The sequence below is a fragment of the Monodon monoceros genome, unplaced genomic scaffold (genome assembly GCF_005190385.1).
Source record: "Monodon monoceros isolate NGI ecotype Baffin Bay Population unplaced genomic scaffold, NGI_Narwhal_1 Super_Scaffold_7, whole genome shotgun sequence".
NCBI lineage: Eukaryota > Metazoa > Chordata > Mammalia > Artiodactyla > Monodontidae > Monodon > Monodon monoceros.
The window spans coordinates 47,856,657-47,876,979 of NW_021703784.1; the positions used below are offsets into that span (position 1 = coordinate 47,856,657).

The following is a 20,323-nucleotide window of genomic DNA, read 5'->3' on the forward strand; positions in this document are numbered from 1 at the left end:
TGCTCTGATCCTTATGATTTCTTTCCTTCTACTAACTTTGGGTTTTGTTTGTTTTTCTTTCTCTAGTTCCTTTAGGTGTAAGGTTAGATAGTTTATTTGAGATTTCTTTTGTTTCTTGAGGTAGGGTTGTATTGCTATAAACTTTCCTCTTAGAACTGCTTTTGCTGCATCCCATAGGTTTTGGATCGTCGTGTTTTCATTGTCATTTGTCTCTAGGTATTTTTTGATTTCCTCTTTATTTCTCCAGTGATCGCTTGGTTATTTAGTAACGTATTGTTTAGCCTCCATGTGTTTATGTTTTTTACGTTTTTTTTCCCTGTAATTGATTTCTAATCTCATAGAGTTGTGGTCAGAAAAGATGATTGATATGATTTCAATTTTCTTAAATTTACTGAGGCTTGATTTATGACCCAAGATGTGATCTATCCTGGAGAATGTTCCGTGCACGCTTGAGAAGAAAGTGTAATCTGCTGTTTTTGGATGGAATGTCCTATAAATATCAATTAAATCTATTTGGTCTATTGTGTCATTTAAAGCTTGTGTTTCTTTATTAATTTTCTGCTTGGATGATCTGTCCATTTGTGTAAGGGAGGTGTTAAAGTCCCCCGCTATTATTGTGTCACTGTCGATTTCCTCTTTTATAGCTGTTAGCAGTTGCCGTATGTATTGAGGTGCTCCTATGTGGGTGCATATATATTTATAATTGTTATATCTTCTTCTTGGATTGATCCCTTGATCATTATGTCGTGTCCTTCCTTGTCTCTTGTAACATTCTTTATTTTAAAGTCTATTTTATCTGATATGAGTATTGCTACTCCAGCTTTCTTTTGATTTCCATTTGCATGGAATATCTTTTTCCATCCCCTCACTTTCAGTCTGTATATGTCTCTAGGTCTGAAGTGGGTCTCTTGTAGACAGTATATATATGGGTCTTGTTTTTGTATCCATTAAGCAAGCCTGTTTCTTTTGGTTGGAGCATTTAATCCATTCACGTTTAAGGTAATTATCGATATGTATGTTCCTATGACCATTTTCTTAATTGTTTTGGGTTTGTTTTTGTAGGTCCTTTTCTTCTCTTGTGTTTCCCACTTGGAGAAGTTCCTTTAGCATTTGTTGTAGAGCTGGTTTGGTGGCGGTGAATTCTCTTAGCTTTTGCTTGTCTGTAAAGCTTTTGATTTCTCTGTCGAATCTGAATGACATCCTTGCTGGGTAGAGTAATCTTGGTTGTAGGTTCTTCCCTTTCCTCACTTTAAATATATCGTGCCACTCCCTTCTGGCTTGTAGAGTTTCTGCTGAGAAATCAGCTGTTAACCTTATGGGAGTTCCCTTGTATGTTATCTGTCATTTTTCCCTTGTTCTTTTTAATAATTTTTCTTTGTCTTTAATTTTTGTCAATTTGACTACTATATGTCTCGTCATGTTTCTCCTTGGGTTTATCCTGCCTGGGGCTCTCTGTGCTTCCTGGACTTGGCTGGCTATTTCCTTTCCCATGTTAGGGAAGTTTTCGACTATAATCTCTTCAAATATTTTCTTGGGTCCCTTCTCTCTCTCTTCTCCTTCTGGGACCCCTATAATGTGAATGTGGGTGTCTTTAATGTTGTCCCAGAGATCCCTTAGGCTGTCTTCATTTCTTTTCATTCTTTTTTCGTTGTTCTATTCTGTGGCAGTGAACTCCACCATTCTGTCTTCCAGGTCACTTATCTGTTCTTCTGCCTCAGTTATTCTACTATTGATTCCTTCTAGTGTAGTTTGCATTTCAGTTATTGTATTGTTCATCTCTGTTTGTTTGTTCTTTAATTTTTCTAGGTCTTTGTCAAACATTTCTTGCATCTTCTTGATCTTTGGCTCCATTCTTTTTCCGAGGTCCTGGATCATCTTCACATCATTATTCTGAATTATTTTTCTGGAAGGTTGCCTATCTCCACTTCATTTAGTTGTTTTTCTGAGGTTTTATCTTGTTCCTTCATCTGGTACATAGCCTTCTGCCTTTTCATCTTGCTTATCTTTCTGTGAATGTGGTTTTTGTCTTTGTGATAGCTTTGTCTGATTTTGGTTTCAGGGTGATGGTGGCCTCATAAAAGGAGGTCAGAAGTGTTCCTTCCTCTGCAATTTTTTGAAATAGTTTCAGAAGGGTAGGTGTTAACTCTTCTCCAAATGTTTGGTAGATTTCACCTGTAAAGCCATCTGGTCCTGGACTTTTGTTTGTTGGGAGTTTTTTTTTGGTTTTTTTTGCAGTACACGGGCTTCTCACTGCTATGGCCTCTCCCGTTGCAGAGCACAGGCTCCGGACACACAGGCTCAGCGGCCATGGCTCACAGGCCCAGCCGTTCTGCGGCATGTGGGATCTTCCCAGACCGGGGCATGAACCTGTGTTCCCTGCATCGGCAGGTGGACTCTCAACCACTGTGCCACCAGGGAAGCCTGGGAGTTTTTTAATTAATTATTTTCAGTACTGGTACTTGGTCTGCTCATATTTTCTATTCCTGGTTTTGTCTTGGGAGTGTGCACCTTTCTAAGAATTTGTCCATTTCTTTCAGGTTGTCCACTTTATTGGCATATAGTTCCCTGTAGTAGTCTCTTATGGTCCTTTGTATCTCTGTGGTGTTGGTTGTAACTTCTTCTAATTCATTTCTGATTTTATTGATTTGGGCCCTCTCCTTTTTTTTCTTGATGAGTCTGGCTAAAGGTTTATCAATACTGATTATATTTTCAAAGAACCCGGTTCATTGATCTTTTCTATTATTTTCTTCATCTCTATTTCATTTATTTCTCCTCTGATCTTTATGATTTCTTTCCTCTTACTAACTTTGAGTTTTGTTTATTCTTTCTCTAGTTGCTTTCGACGTAAGGTTATTTGAGATTTTTCTTGTTTCCTGAGGTAAACTTGTATCGCTTAGAATTGCTTTTGCTGCATCCATAGGTTTTGGATCATCATGTTGTCATTTTCCTTTTTTCAGGTATTTTTTAATTTCCTCTTTGATTTTTTCAGTGACTCATTGGTTGTTTAGTAGTGTATTGTTTAGCCTTGACGTGTTTGTGTGTTTTGCAGTTTTTTTCTTGTAGTTGATTTCTAGTCTCATAGTGTTGTGGTCAGAAAAAAATGCTTGATATGATTTCAATTTTTTAAATTTATCGAGGCTTGTTTTGTGGCCTAGCATGTGATCTATCCTGGAGAATGTTCCATGTGCATGAGAAAAGGATGTTTATTCTACTTCTTTCAGGTGAAATGCTCAATAAATATCAATTAAGCCCATTTCATCCAGTGTGTTATTTAAGGCCTGTATTTCTGTCTGTATGATCTGTCCATTGATGTAACATGTAAGTTAAAGTCCCCCTGTTATTATTGTGTTACTGTCAGTTTCTCCTTTGTCTGTTAATATTTGTCTTATATTTTGAGGTGCTTCTATGTTGGGTGTGTATATATTTTCAGTTGTTATATCTTCCTCTTGGATTGATCCTTTGATCATTTTGTAGTGTCTTTCTTTGTCTCTTGTGACAGTCATTTTTAAAGTCTATTTTGTCTGATCTAAGTATTGCTACTCCAGCTTTCTTTTGATTACCATTTGCATGGAATACCTTTTCCATCACTTTCAGTCTGTATGTTTCTCTAGATCTAAAGTGAGTCTCTTGTAGTTAACATACGTGCGGGTCTTGTTTTTGTATCCATTCAGCCAGTCTGTGTCTTTTGTTTGGAGCATTTAGTCCATTTACATTTAAGGTAATTAACTATATATATGTTCTTATTGCCATTTTGTTAACTGTTCTGGATTTTTGTAAGTCTTTTATTTCCCCCTTCTTTTGTTCACTTCTCTTGTGATTTGATGACTATATTTAGTGTTGTGTTTGGATTCCTTTTTCTTTTCTTTTTTTAAAAAATAAATTTATTTATTTTTGGCTGCACTGGGTCTTCGTTGCTGTGTGTGGCCTTTCTCTAGTTGTGGCTAGTGCGGGCTGCTCTTTGTGTTGGTGCGTGGGCTTCTCATTGTGGTGGCTTCTCTTGTTGCGGAGCACAGGCTCTAGGCGCATGGGCTTCAGTAGTTGTGGCTTGTGGGCTCTAGAGTGCAGGCTCAGTAGTTGTGGCACACGGGTTTAGTTGCTCCACAGCATGTGGGATCTTCCCGGACCAGGGCTGGAACCTGTGTCCCCTACATTGGCCGGCAGATTTTTAACCACTGCGCCACTAGGGAAGTCCCCTTTTTCTTTCTTGTGTGTAGATCCATTGTAAGTTTTTGGTTGGCAGATACCATGAGGGTTTTGTATAGCAGTCTATGTATACAGATGATTGTTTTAAGTTGCTGCTCTCTTAATTTCAAATGCATTTTAAATACCCTTCATTTGTACTCTCTTCCCCTCACAATTACTGGGAGTTTTTTCATTTGTTTTGGGTTTTTTTGGCCGCACTGCACGGCATGCAGGATCTTAGTTCCCTGACCAGGGATCGACCCCATGCCCCCTGCATTGGGAGCTCAGAGTCTTAACTGCTAGACTGCCAGGGAAGTCCCCACAATTACTGTTTTTGATATCATATTTTACATTTAATTGTTTTGTGTATCCCTTAACTGCTTGTTGTGGATAAACATGATTTTACCACTTTTGTCTTTTAAACTCCCTACTGGCTTTGTGTGTGGATGATCGCCTACCTTTACTGTATGTTTGCCTTTACTGGTGAGCTTTTTCATTTTGTGATTTTCTTGTTTCTAGTTGCTTTCTTGTTTCTAGCTTCTAGGTGGTCTTTATCATCTAGAGAAATTCCTTTATCATTTGTTGTAAAGCTGGTTTGGTGGTACTCAATTCTTTCAGCTTTTGCTTGTCTGTAAAGCTTTTGATTTCTCCATCGAGTGTGAATGAGAGCCTTGCTGGGTAGAGTATTCTTGGTTGTAAGTTCTCCCCTTTCATCACTTTAAATATATTGTGCCACTCCCTTCCGGCCTGCAGAGGTCTGCTGAAAAATCAGCTGATAGCCTTATGGGAGTTTCTTTGTGTGTTTTTTGTTGATTTTCCCTTGCTGCTTTTAGTATTCTCTCTTTATTTTTAAATTTGTCATTATGATTACAATATGTCTTGGTGTGTTCCTCTTTGGGTTACTCCTCTATGGGAATCTCTGCACTTCCTGGACTTGGATGACTGTTTCCTTTCCCAGGTTAGGGAGGTTTTCAGCTACTGTCTCTTCAAATATTTTCTCAGGCCCTCTCTGTCTTCTCCTTCTGGGACCCCTATAATGCAATATTATTGTGCTGATGTTTTCCAGAGGTCTCTTAAACTGTCCTCATTTCTTTTCATTCTTTTTTCTGTTCAGCTATAGTGATTTACACTGTCTTCTAGCTCACTGATCTGTTCTTCTGAATCATTTAGTCTACTATTAATTCATTCTAGTGTAATTTTCATTTCAGTTATTGTATTCTTCATCTCTGCTTGGTTGTCCTTTGTATTTTCTACCTCTTCATTGAAAACTTCTAACTTCTTGCTCTGTTTATCCATTCTCCTCCCGAGTTCTTTGATTATCTTTACAATCATTACCCTGAACTCTTTCTTGCGTAGATTGCCTATTTCCACATCAGTTACTTCTTCTGTGGTTTTATCTTGTTCCTTCATCAGGCATGTATTCCTCTGCTATCTCATTTTGTCTGATTTGCTATTTGTATTTTTATGTATGTGGCAGGTTAGTTACCTTGGAAATGGCCCTCTGTAGGCGGCATCCTGTGCATCCCAGCGGTGCACTCCTCTCTTGTCACCCAAGCTATACGCTCTAGGGGTTCCCCCTAAGAGGGCTGTGTGGGCAGTCTGGTAGGTTTGGTTGGCCCCTAATCTAGTTGGTTGCCACAGCCTGCCTTGTGTGGATGCTGCTAGCTGCTATTTAGTGGGTCCTGGTCGTGACATGGATGGTCGCAGAATCCTAAGGGGTCCCAAGGCTAGTGCTCACTCACTGGTAGGTGGAGTCAGGGTCCCAAAGTCTCCTGAGCTGTTGCCCACCCACTGGCAAGTGAAGCCAGATCCTGGTGTTAGTTCCAGGCTACTGTCAGGCAGAGCTGGTTCTGGAGTCTGGCTGCAGGGCCCAGGGATCCCAGAGTTCATTTCAGATTGTTGGTGTGGGGCCAGCTCCTGACACTGTTGGATCTGGGGTCCAGGGTGTTCCAAAGTTTGCATTGGCCTGCTAGTGGGTAGGGCCAGGACCCAGCTGGCCCCAGGGTAGGGTCTGGCCTCCACTGCAGGATCATAGGTTTGTTGCTTCTAGTGTCTGCCTCCTGGCGTGTGAGGCTGGTCTAAGGGCCTGTGCAGGCTTCTCGGCAGGAGGGACCAGTGCCTGCCCACTAGTGGTTGGAGCTGGGAGTTGGCCCTCCTGTTGGCTGGGCTTTGTCTAGGGGTGTGTCCAGAGGTGGCTGTGGGCTTTTTAGTCTTTAGGCAGCTTCAGTGCTTATGGGTGGAGCCGTGTCCCTGCCCAGTTAGTTGTTTGTCCTGAGGCTTCCCAGCCCTGGTGCCTGCAGGCTGTTGGGTGGTACTAGGTCTTGGCTAATGAGCCAAGATAGCAGCTGCCAGCAGCAGCAGTGCTCACTCAGCTGAATGTTCCCCAGTTTCTGCCACCTGTGTCTATGTCCCCAGGGTGAGCCACAGCCACCTGCCTCACCGCCTCTCCAGGAGACTCTCCAAGACCAGCAGGCAGGTCTGGCCCACACGCCTATCAAGTGACTGCTTTGCCCTGGGTCCTGGTGTGCGTGAGATTTTTGTGTGGGCCTTTAAGAGTGAAGTCTCTTATTCCCCCAAGTCCTGCGGGGCTCCTGCAGTTAAGCCCCATTAGCCTTCAAAGTCAAACGCTCTGGGGGCTCATCTTACAGGTGTCAGACCGCCGGGCTGGAGAGCCTGACGTGGGGCTCAGAAATCTCACTCCTGTGAGATTACCTCTGCAACACAATTATTCTCCAGTTGGTGGAGCTGGGATTTGATTATCTCATGTGTTCACCCCTCCTCTCCATCTTGTTGTGGCTCCTTCTTTATGACTTCAGTTGTAGAAGATCTCTTCTGGTAGGTTCCAGTCTTTTTCATCAATCGTTGCTCTGCAGATGGTTGTGAGTTTGCTATGCTTGTGTGAAGAGATGAGCTCAGGGTCTTTCTACTCCACCATCTTGGCCACTCTCTCCCAAGATGGAGCTCTTTTTTTGTGTACACAGTTAAGTTAGAAAAAGCCAGCCTGATAAAAATGTCTTTTCAGAATTCTGACCTTAAACAAAAGTCCTTCTAGGGGGAACTTGCATTTCTCTTCGTCTTTTAAATGTAAATGTACTCCCTGATCTTCGTGTGTGTGTGTGTGTGTGTGTGTGTGTGTGTGTGTGTGTGTGTGTGTTTTGAGAACTTGGTCTCTGCCATCCAAAAGGTGCACATATGGTATTCATTTGGCAACCTATCGAATAGACTGGGATTCTGAGCAGTCTTTTGTGTGACTGTACCACCTCTCAGGGGCTTTTTGCCATCTTAACCTTTGTTGAGTCAACCTGTACAATGAAGTCTTTTACTTTCTTAACTGTTTTGGGGAGTAAACTTTCTGGATCTTGTTTAGGCTCCATCTTTTGCACTCTCTTACGGGGAAGCCTCTTGAATCTTACTGGTTTGAGTCACTATTAAGGTACATCTCATTAATGACTAGATGATGGATCCTTCAAATTTGAGAAACTTCAATTGGTAAATTTTTAGAGAGCTCGTTATAAACAGCTGTTTTATTGGTACCTATGCGGGGGAAAACAAAAGGTGGGAAATACATATAATGGTGTTGACTGAAAAAAACATGCACAACATGAGAGCTGTGAATTAAGTTTTATTTGGGGCATAATTAGGACTATAGCCCAGGAGACAGCCTCTCAGATAGCTCTGAGGAACTGCTCCAAAGAGGTGGAGGGAAAGGTCAGTATATATATGATTTTAGTGAAGCGGGGGGGTTATGTGCAGTCCGGCACACATTTTTGCAGAAGGTTACTGCTGGTCATGAGAAGCAGATGTCTCCCTTGATGATTTTAGTGCTTTTCTAAATGTGAAAAGATACAAGAATTTGGGCTCATAAAACCTTCTCCTGAAAATATCTAACTATCTGAAGGCCTGTTCTGTCAATTTTTCCCAGAGCACAGAGTGCCTCATTCCTGATCTCCGCCCTGAACTCCTTTCAGGGTGTGTTGAAGGTCAGTGACTGCAGTGGCTGGTGACTTAATACTTAGAGAGGCAGATGGCAAATGCCAGTTTTTAGTTGGCAATGGTTAACCTAGAAACTCCCTTAGTTTAAAACAAACCAAAAATACAAATGGTTTGGGAAGCCTTGTTTGTGGTCTCCACTTCCCCTCAGTGGGTCTTACAGATGCTACTAAAAACATTAGAATAATTCATGTTAACTAGGTTGATTAACAGGGGGAAAAAAACTGAAGGGAAATTCTAGAGACTTTTTCCCAACCAGGTGGAAATTTTAAAGGGAAGTGTCCCAAATTAATAAAGAAATCTTTAGATGGTTATTTTTAAATGGAGTAAATAAAATGGAAATTAATGGGATTAAATCAAAGGTTTGATACAGCACTACCTGAGGTTGGATGGGCCAAAGGGATCCCTTGCTGTCCCCAACATTACAGGGCCCCAGACAAGTCCACTCTGTTTACCTCAGTGTTTTATTTGTTTGTTTATATTTATGTATTTATATATTTAAAAGGCTGGAAGAAAATTACACTCAGATACCTGACCAACAGTTACTTGGGGCAACAGGCCAATAAAGTTAAAAGATTGAGAAAAGGGCTTGAAACCCTTGGCTCAACCCCCCCACTGGGGATCCCAGAGCGTTTTATACAAAAATAGATATAATGGTCAGGATAAAAAGAAAGGCTTTTAGGACTCCTTGTAAGACCTACACTTGTTGATTGAGTCCTCATGGAAACTAAAGTTAAAAGAATAAAAGTTGATAGAATTGAGATGAAAATTTATAAAAGTGTATCCATTTTAAGTGGGCTTTATATAAGATGGTTACATCTCTTTTGCTTAATTATATCGTGGAATAGACATGTTTTGCTGGTGAATGCTTCCCCTGTTTGGTATTATAAGGCAGGGCGTATGAATTTGCTCCTAAGGAAATATTAATTAAACATGCTAAAGGAAACCAGTAGCATTACCTGAGCCCATACAGTATAAAGTAAAACTGAGAAAGAGGGCCTTTGTTGAATGCCTTATGCAAGCTTTTGAAGGCATGATAAATTAAGCCCTGAAATCCTAGAACACAGAACTCCCAAATTGCAGTTTAGTTGGAAATCTTCTCACTGATATAAAAAAGGAAATTAAAGAAAACATAGTTGGGCAAATTAATCTTTTAATTTGGTGTCATTTAGGTGACAGACCCGTTCTTTGTGGAATTAAAAGCAACATCTTTGTCTTGCAAATCTCTATAAATCAGAAATGTAAGTACAGCCCACAATGATCTGAGACTGAACCTAATTAGCTCAGTCAGGTTTCAGAACCTGAAACCAACGAGGGAAAAAGGAAAAAAGTGGCCTTTTTAAACTCAAACCACTGGAAAGGCTCCCTCAGCCAAAATCTAATTCATAGCCTCCTTAAGGGTTTATCAAGGACAAATTCAAATATTAAAAGTCTTTTCCACAAATAGTAAAGCCTTTGTCATCTGAGCAAAGAAATTTAACTTACTCCAACTGTTATAAATAACTAGTAAATTTACATTGTAGTACAAGAATCATAATTAAGTTTTTAAAGTGAAGCTATGAGATCTCTAAATTTGTCTATTTATGTGTCTGTGTAGACATTATATGTATGAAATATCTCTATCTCTGGGAAATAATATCAAAATTAAATTTATAAAGAGCTCTATTTAATTGACTTAAAAGTAAGTGCTTACAAATTAAATATTTCTAAATATGAAAGAAACTGGCCGGAAGGAATTTCAGGGTCACATGATCTAGGAAATATTCAATATTAAATTAACGTCTGGTATTAAAGCTAGCTTAAGTTTGCTGGTTTAATCAATGTAGACATATCTTACTTTTATAATAAAAGTAAGTTTACCGAAGGTCAACATGTTCATGTTATTTCTGTTACAGAGTTTGTCAGCAAAAAAAAAAAAAAATTTTTTTAACTTGGTATGGTAGTATTTTCATAAGTTATAAAATAAAGGGGAATGGGATGAGAGTTTTTAGGTGAACCCTTTAGGAATAATTATGTTTGGGGTATGTTTATTTAAATAGTTTCTCCAGATTTTTGGTAAGTTGAGTTTTGCTAAGTTAAATTAAATGGCAGTTCACTGAATATCCAGGTCATTTCAAATAAGATAAAATACTGGAACACTAATTGCTGAACAGATCTAAATTTACCTACTTTTGTCTCCTTACGAGAGGGAAACTAAAGATGTTTGGGTTTATTAGACCCATATCTTATACCACATTGAGGAAAGAAATTATGTTATATGTTTCTAGAGGTTATAGGATATTCCAATAAGGAAATGCTGGTATGACAGTTTACAGTTACTTGCTGATTGTCGATTTTTGGTAGAGAGTAAGGTTTTTAAGGGTTAAAGGTGGAATATGTAATTAAAGTTACCAAAAATAATAAGGGGAACATTTCAATATGCAAGGAAAGTAGGATGGGTGTTTTCAGCAAAAGAAGGTGTGAGGAATGAAAATACATTTTGTTAAGGGGAAAAAATGATTGTCCTAGAACTGGTTATTTTTGGATGGAAAAATATAGGATAAACTAATACGTATACAAGAAGTCTTAGAAGGGAGACTTTCTGTAGAAAGTAGACTTTCTGTAGAAAGGGAGCCCTGAAAAAGGAGTTTTGTACATAGTCAGGCTGGGATTAGATTAAATTTAATTAGGTAAATGGATTTTGTTATTAAAAGTAGGCTGGTGCAAAACTGGATTTGGTTCCTCTCTTTGTTAAGAGAACAAAGTTTTCTTGGAGTATTGCTATTGGAAACAGATTGTGTGAGTTTCTTTGCCTTTAAGTGATCTGTATTTGTTTTTTGAAGTACTGTTTCACAATAACCTATGATCCTATTTGACCAAGTGTTTTGAAACCTTTTTGATGTTTTTGACAAACATCCCAAATATGAAATTCTTTTTTTTTTAATAGTTCCGCTAACATCTTTTTTTTGGCTGCGTTGGGTCTTCGTTGCTGTGCGCGGGCTTCTCTAGTTGAGAAAGTGGGGGCTACTCTTCGTTGTGGTGTGCGGGCTTCTCATTGAGGTGGGTTCTCTTGTTGTGGAGCAGGGCTCTAGGCACACGGGCTTCAGTAGTTGTGGCACGTGGGCTCAGTAGTTGTGGCTCACAGGCTGTAGAGTGTAGGCTCAGTAGTGGTGGCGCATGGGCTTAGTTGCTCCACGGCACGTGGGATCTTCCCAGACCAGGGATCTAACCTGTGTCCCCTGCATTGGCAGGTGGATTCCTCACCAATGCACCACCAGGGAAGTCCCCCAAATACGAAATTCTAACTAAAGTTCTTTTGACCTCCAGCTAACTCTGGGATGCTTTGAAGGAACCCTGAGACATCTCAGAGAAGAATATTAAACTAATTAGGCTTATTTGGTATGTTAAATTACTTGAGAAGCATCATCAAGTGATTGGAGATGAACCATAGGTTATAGTGTATAGATAAATGTCATTAATACAGATATTCCAAAATTTATATGGAATACCTAAAAATCTGATGTGCCCTGGTATAAGTTATCAGTCATAAGTCTAATTATCTTAAAATGTATGTCACATAAGTATCCAAGTTTCTTGTCAATTGCATTGTAATCAGATCTTTAACTGTGCCATTTTAAGTCTTGTCGTTTGTAAACAATCATTGTTTTACTCTGATGCTTTTATAAAATGAAGATCTTAAAGAAGATTCGTAAAAATGACTTTTTGACAAATACAAGTTTCTGATAATTTTCAGATCATACCACTGAACTGGGTAAGATATTACAGAATTCGGGTGGGAGACCTGATGACTGCATTCAGATCTTCAGGAATTAATTACATGAGACTAAATGAACTGATGAATATGATTTATAATTTTATCACTTTTTCTGAAATATACTGGATTTTAATCCTTGTTTTCCAGGAAAACAGGAAAAGCTTTCCTCTTATGCTATGACCTACAACAAGTTGATAAAGTATACCTTTGTAAACAAAGATGAAATATATATCATTTTCTCTCTGCCTGATCCTTCCAGAATTTGGCTTCTCCAGCTGGCTCCCCTGTGAACTTGATGGTTTATTGCAACCAGATTACAACTAGTTATACTAATCATTGCTTTAATTTGTTCTCCTTGTTTTCAATTTGTTTATACTTTCTGTCTCTGCTGTACTATGACTTTATTAATGTATAAAGCTGTATTAGTTGTGTTACCTACATCCTGTCTGTTTTATAAGATTACTGTCTACTGGGGAATTCCCTGGTGGTCTAGTGGTTAGGACTCCAAGCTTTTACTGCTGAGGTTGCAGGTTCAATCCCTGGTCGGGGGAGATCCCACAAACTGCACAGCGTGGCCAGGAAAAAAAAAAAATTGTTGTCTTTTGCATTACCCAATGTGTAACCAGGTCTCCAGCAAAATTAATGATGGCTAAAAGTCTTCAGACCGTTGATTATATATACATAACCTACATAAAATAACTGTAATAGTACAACTCTAGTTATGGGAAGAAGCAACAAGGGAAAACATTTCCTGGATCAAAAGAGACTAGTAAGACAGGTGATCCAGAGAAGTTTAGATTATCAACAGGGCCTAATCCAAAAATTAACACATTGAGTATAGCCTATCAACAGAATCTTCACCTGATCTAGGAATGAGCCTTCCTAGCACCATGGGACAAAATTGGTCATGAAATGCTTCCCAAATGATGGTTGGATTTATGAGCAAGGCGAGGCACTGTGGATGAAAAATGTTGCCTGCCATATCAGTAAACGAAGGATGCTGCAGCCACCAGCCACTGCAGCCACCCTCAGCTGTGCACTCGGAGGGGTTTCAGGGTGGAGAAAAGCAGGATACCGGTCCTAGATAGTTAAGGTGCATATCAAAGGAATGATTTCAGTGAGCCCAGACCCTTGCATCTTCCCATACATAGTAAAGCGCTAAATTCATTAACTTGAGATGTCTGGTTTTCTTTAACAGTAATCTTTTGATGTTCCAACTACCTGGTTTTTGTTGCAAAACTCCTGTATATCTTGGCTCCTCCCTTACCTCTTCGGAGCAGTCTCTCAGACGATCTGAGAGGCTGTCCTCCAGGCTTAAGTCGTCAGAAAATCCACTGAATAAAACATAATTCTCAACTTTTAGGTTGCACTTTTTTTTTTTTCAGTCTACAAGTAGGAAGCTTCTCTTTGTGGAAGGTATTCAGAGTTTGTTGACTGAAGTCAGAGGAACTGTGTACTAATATGCCTTGCTCTGAGACCATAAGATCTCAAATTACTTAGCTCCTCTGAGCCTGTTTTCCTCATCCACAACATGAGAATTATAAGGATAAAGTAACAGGTGTGAAAATAGTAACATATTGTATAAATATTATTACTGATTTTTTCCCCTAAACCCCAAATAAAAGACTGAACTTCTAATCAACTGAATGAACTTCTAATCAAGGATAGGTAACTAAGGGTACCAATCATTGTTCCTAATGCAGTTGTTATAGAAATCTGCCCCTCTTTTTCCTCTAATTTTCTTTTTCTCTCCCTCCTTAGGTTCAATATTGACCCACAGGCACACTGCTTAACTCCTCTAGATGCCACTCAAAGCCAAAAAGATTGCCGACCTCTGTGCTAATGAGTGTGTGTGTGTTCAAAATTGATCCACCTTTACATCTGCTTCCTTTTATTTCTGGTTAACCAGAATTCATCTGAGTACTTGAATGAATTAATATAAAGGACTAGACATTACTCTTTCATTATTTGAATTTAGAGTTTATGTTTAGATTTTTTTTAAAAACATCTGTTTCCTGTTTATTAGTCTATAAAGTCAATGAAGACATCTGTTATGTCTGGTTTTGCTCATCATCCCCTGTGCCTAACACAGTGCCTGGCACTCAGATGTTTCTTGACTAGAAAGTTATATAGGAAGGAATCACATTTGCCTTACACTATACTAGCAGAAAAGTAATACCTGAGGTTGCAGCTTTGTCTTTTAAGTACCTAGATGTCTTAAGTGGCTTAGGATAAAAAAGACAGCATGGGGTAAGACAGCATGAGATTTGGAGTCAGAAGACCTGGATCTGAATCCTGATTCTGCCAGACTCTATGACCTTAGGCAAGACATTAGGCAAAAGCTTAGGCTTTACCTTTCCTAGGCTTGATTTTCTTATCTAAAAAGGTGAATAATACCACGATGCCTTGGTAGTATATAAAGTATCTAGTATAGTACCTTGTGTTTGATTAGTAGTTTATACTAATTAGCAGTTATTTCACATAATACATAGTAATGGCAATAAAGTTGTATATAGACAGAGTTCTCCCCCAAAGAAAATACTTTTTAATAAATTCATCAGCAGTAGATAGAAAAGAACCATTCTGTGTCTAGGTTAAAAATTGGGAATTTATTGAAATAGGACATTTATTTCAAAAATGAGAACAATGTCCTAGGTCTTTTGTGTTGATACCACTAAATACTTCCGGATTTAAAATCCGATTCACTGATTGATTCAACAATAAAATACTGTGAGCCAACTATTTGCCAAGCACTGTTTTAGGTACTAAAGATACAGAAGAAAGACACAGTCCAGGCCTCATGGCACTTACATTCTGGTTCAGAGAGACAAGCAGTAAACAAGATAATTCAGATTAGAACTGAGAACTGTGTAGGAAATAAACTGTGGATATGTAAGAGTGGGAGGACAGAAAGCTACTTTAGACGGGGGTATATGTCTAAAAATTATCACAGCTCTGTGAAAGACTTCTGAGCAAGAAGGAGAGTTGCTGGACAGTTTCTGCTCTCCAGTAATTAGAGATGTGCCAGCAATACCCAAAGCTTTCTTTTTTTTTTTAATAAATTTATTTATTTACTTTGGGCTACTTTGGGTCTTTGTTTCTGTGCGCAGGCTTTCTCTAGTTGAGGCGAGCGGTGTCTACTCTTCGTTGCGGTGTGCGGGCTTCTCATTGTGGTGGCTTCTCTTTGTTGCGGAACACGGGCTCTAGGCGCATGGGCTTCAGTAGTTGTGGCATGCGGGCTCAGTATCTGTGGCTCACGGGCTCTAGAGCGCAGGCTCAGTAGCTGTGGCGTACGGGCTTAGTTGTTCCGCGGCATGTGGGATCATCCCAGACCAGGGCTCGAACCCGTGTCCCCTGCATTGGCAGGTGGATTCTTAACCACTGCGCCACCAGGGAAGTCCCCCCCAAAGCTTTTGATGTATATTATGTTATGATGTTAGACTGACTCTTAAAATTTTGGCATACTAAAAGACAGCAAACATTTACTGAATGTTTACTACGTACAGAATAATGTTAGAGACTTTTCAAATAAAAGAATCAAGGGCTCAGGGACTTCCCTGGCAGTCCAGTGGTTAAGACTGCCCTCCCAATGCAGCGGGTATGGGTTCGATCCCTAGTCAGGGAATTAAGATCCTGCATGCTGCACGGCGTGGCCAAAATAAAAAAAGAATCAGGGGCTCAGACAAATCCTTTATCTTGCTTGAAATTACAGAATTCCCAAGTAGAAGAGCTGGAACTGTATTACAGATAGATGGGGGGAAATGCTTTAGAAGCTAAAATGTGACGCTTCTCTTAGTTACTACAAAAAAACCTGCCTTCTCTTTTCAGATTTCTTCACCACCGCAACCAAGGAAGGATATGATATGAGGCCAGTGGACATAACTCCTTTAGAACAAAGGAAATTAACGTTTGATACGCATGCATTGGTTCAGGACTTGGAAACTCATGGTGAGAAACACGGGTCCCTTTTGAAAGAATATCAACAGCACTCATAACAAATTACCTAGTCAAGACAACATCACCATTATGAACAATTAAGAGTCACTGTTTAGGTTGCTTCCATGTCCTGGCTATTGTAAATAGAGCTGCAATGAACATTGTGGCATATGACTCTTTGAATTATGGTTTTCTCAGAGTATATGCCCAGTAGTGGGATTGCTGGGTCATATGGTAGTTCTATTTTTAGTTTTTTAAGGAACCTCCATAGTGGCTGTATCAATTTACACTCCCACCAACAGTGCAAGAGGGTTCCCTTTTCTCCACACCCTCTCCAGCATTTATTGTTTGTAGATTTGTTGATGTTGGCCATTCTGACCAGTGTGAGATGATATCTCATTGTAGTTTTGATTTGCATTTTTCTAATGATTAATGATGTTGAGCATTCTTTCATGTGTTTGTTGGCAATCTGTATATCTTCTTTGGAGAAATGTCTGTTTAGGTCTTCTGCCCATTTTTGGATTGGGTTGTTTGTTTTTTTGATATTGAGCTGCATGAATGGATAAAGATGTGGCACATATATACAATGGAATATTACTCAACCATAAAAAGAAACGAAATTGAGTTATTTGTAGTGAGGTGGATGGACCTGGAGTCAGTCATACAGAGTGCAGTCAGAAAGAGAAAAACATATACCGTATGCTAACACATGTATATGGAATCTAAAAAAAAGAATGGTCATGAAGAACCTAGGGGCAAGATGGGAATAAAGACGTTGACCTACTAGAGAATGGACTTACGGACATGGGGAAGGGGAAGGGTAAGCTGGGGCAAAGTGAGAGAGTGGCATGGACGTATATACACTAACAAATGTAAAACCGATAGGTAGTGGGAAGCAGCCGCATAGCACAGGGAGATCAGCTCCGTGCTTTGTGACCACCTAGAGGGGTGGGATAGGGAGGGTGGGAGGGAGGGAGATGCAAGAGGGAAGAGATATGGGGATATATGTATAACTGATTCACTTTGTTATAAAGCAGAAACTAACACACCATTGTAAAGCAATTATACTCCAATAAAGATGTTAAAAAAAAAAGTCACTATTTAAATATGAGCCATCCATAAAATAGAATATTTTAGTCATGAAAATGGTATAGTTTGAAGAGTATTTACTGATGTGAGAAATGCTCAAGATACATGTGCAGAATGATTCCAATTATGTAAAAAAACAACTGTAGTTTCTAGGCTGATACTAAAGTTTATGTGGAAGTACAAGCACAATGTTTAAGAATAGAAAAAAAAGAAAATCAAAGAATGTCACAAAAAATTACCAGATGTCAAAACAGTTATTTAAGGTATATGAAGAGCTTCCCTGGTGGCGCAGTGGTTGAGAGTCTGCCTGCCTATGCAGGGGACATGGGTTCGTGCCCCGGTCCGGGAAGATCCCACGTGCTGCGGAGCGGCTGGGTCCGTGAGCCATGGCCACTGAGCCTGCGCGTCCGGAGCCTGTGCTCCGCAACGGGAGAGGCCACAACAGTGAGAGGCCCACGTACCGCAAAAAACAAAAAACAATAAAGTATATGAAACTATAGGAATAGAAGAGTTGATTTAATGGAATAGAATGGTATTCAGAAACGTGTGTCTTAGAAAGCAATAAAGAAGGCATTACAAATTAGGGAAAGGAAGGACCGTTTAATAAATGAGCTATGATAAATGACTAGCCATTGGAAAAAAATAGATTCCCTTACTGAAAAATAAATTCCAGATTGATTAAAAGCTAAATGTAAAACAAAGACAGACTACAAAAAATATTATAATATAGAAATATTTTTTGACTTTTAGAGTAAGGAAGCAAGACAAAACTCAAAAGCAATGAAAGTAAAAGTAAAGACTGACAGATGTGACTACAGAAATATTTATTTAAATCTGTGTATCAAAGGATATGATCCGTAAGGTTAAAAATGTTAGCAACACATATGACAGTGAGCCTATTGCTTTAATATACAAAGAATTCATATGAATCAATAAGAAAAGTTAAGCAGTTTTATAGAAAAATGGACAAAGGCCATAAACAGCTCACAGAAAAATAAATTACCAATAAATGTATGTAAAGATGCTTAATCAAGGAAATGCAACTTTTAAGTATAAATTAAAATAATAATGCAGTACCATTTTAATGCCAATTATGCACTCAAAAAAGACTAGTAATACCCATGTTGATGTAAATGTGGGGAAATGGATCAGTGGAATTAAAATTGGAGAGTGCTTTTTAGAGAGTAATTTAGCATAATCTGTCGATTTTTAATTATAACCATTTTTTTAAAAGACTGCAGTTGACCCTTGAACAACACAGGGGTTGGGGCACCAACCGCCTGTGTAGTCAAAAATCTGCATGTAACTTTATAGTGGCCCTCTGTATCCGCAATTCCACATCCACAGCTTCAAGCAACCACAGATTGTGTGGTATGGTAGTATTTACTGTTGAGAAAAATCTGCATCTAAGTGGACCCACTCAGTTCAAATCCGTGTGTTCAAGAGTCAACTGCATGAAAATTTAAATGATAGAAGTTATTCTAGCTGTCTATTTTGAGAAGGATGTGCACTTTTTAAAAAATATAAATACCTATTTGCCGCTTGTAGGATTTGACAAAGCACAAGCAGAAACAATTGTATCAGCATTAACCATTTTATCAAATGTCAGCCTCGATACTATCTATAAGGAGATGGTCACTCAAGCTCAACAGGTAATGTTTTCATTTTTATCACTTCTGACAGTTTCATTAGACAATTATTTTCATAACTGCATCTCTGTTTAGCCACCCACCTTCTAAACACACCTGCATCTTCCTTATTATTCTCTCTAAAGGAACCAAAAACGAAAAACGTGTAGCAAAGTCAGTATCCAGAGAGACTGAGGAGTTAGAATAGTCATCACAAAATTATGGTAACACAAAGAGTAAAATTTTGTCAGATCTTTCATTGTGTAAGATAATTATATTATTTGAGTCATGGGATGGTGGTAGGTTGTTAGTGAAACAACTTTTTCCACATAGAAAGCCCACCACAGTAGAAGAGCTGACCAGTTTACTGCAGTCATGTGTATGTTCTGGTTAATTTTCACAAAGTTGGAAAGCTGGAAGGGACTTACATACATGCCTGGGAAGGAGTTCATAAATCACCTAAGATGCTTTAATCTGACCAGATACCTGAATCCTTAAACGCCAAGTAATACCATTTACTAAGAACTTAAGAAGTGAGAGGCAGTGCTGGGGACTGCTCATATATGATCTTATTTAATCTCTCTAACAACCTTGAAAAGTTGGTAGAATTATTCTATTTTACCACTGAAGAAAGGATCAGAGAGGTTCAGTAATTTGCAAGAGTTGTCATTGTGGTGCTATGGACAAAAAGCAATAATTTTATATGAAGGATAGAATAAGCTAAATGAACTTAACTGTAGAATAATAATTCATAATCTGTCAATCATGAATTAATTACTGTGTTTAAGAATCTGTTTTCTTTCTCTGGTTATATTTTTTTAATTTTAATTTTTTAAATTTAGGCTTTCTTCAGATAAATATTTCACAGCAGAGAAATATTAGGATTTCTTTCTTACATAAAATTAGGAGCTCTTGCATAAAATGTCATTACTTCAAAGGTCATGAAAGAGTGAAATTTTTAAAAGATTTTTTCTGTAATATCCAAATAATTATGTATTTAGAATTAAAAGCATTCAGCCCCTAGATTTAACTTAACTTTAGATTTGTATGTGTATTATTTTAGCTAAATTTATTCAGGATCATAACAGACTATTAATATTAAATCCACCAAAGAAAAAGCCACTCATTTAATCCGCCCCAAACCTTTGAGCTATCCTGAAAGAGCTAATGGTACTCTTAAATCAGATTTTTAAGTTTCTCTGCAATATAATCAGTGAATTAAAACTGTTTTTTGAGGAATTTTTATGCTGCCAGGGCCATTTAATCTTACATTTAAAATGTAGGATTGGGGGCTTCCCTGGTGGCGCAGTGGTTGAGAGTCCGCCTGCCGATGCAGAGGACATGGGCTCGTGCTCCGGTCTGGGAGGATCCCACATGACGCGGAGCGGCTGGGCCCGTGAGCCATGGCCGCTGAGCCTGCGCATCAACGGGAGAGGCCACAACAGTGAGAGGCCTGTGTACCACACACACACACACACACACAAAATGCAGGACTGGATGTAGGAACACTACTATTGAACTTTTGGGTTTTTTATTACTGGTGTATGAAATCAAAATCCCATTCCACCCTTGAGCCATAGGCCATGAGGCAAACAAGCTTCATACCTGATGACTTCAGAAAGAGCCATGCTAAGTCAAGTGTGCTCAGTCTGAGAATTCGGTTATATTCTGAATTTGCTTATAGTCTGATAACATTCATATTCTCTGGTGGCGCCACAGTAGTTACAATGATCACACTTTGAAT

At 38.9% G+C, this 20,323-nt stretch overlaps 1 protein-coding gene across 9 annotated transcripts in view; it reads left to right on the plus strand.

Moving 5' to 3' along the window:
- The window catches only part of CCDC90B (coiled-coil domain containing 90B), a 52,166-nt gene that overhangs the window by 15,040 nt on the left and 16,803 nt on the right, over positions 1–20,323 (plus strand). For 5 of the 9 annotated variants that reach the window (XM_029207100.1, XM_029207102.1, XM_029207101.1 and 2 more), the window contains exons 2-3: positions 15,755–15,874; positions 18,500–18,603. In XM_029207100.1, the coding sequence (XP_029062933.1) occupies positions 15,755–15,874; positions 18,500–18,603 (224 nt within the window). Of the gene's footprint in view, positions 1–11,132; positions 11,212–15,754; positions 15,875–18,499; positions 18,604–20,323 lie in introns of those variants that run through there. The other 4 variants (XM_029207106.1, XM_029207107.1, XM_029207105.1 and 1 more) reach the window with 3 other exon arrangements.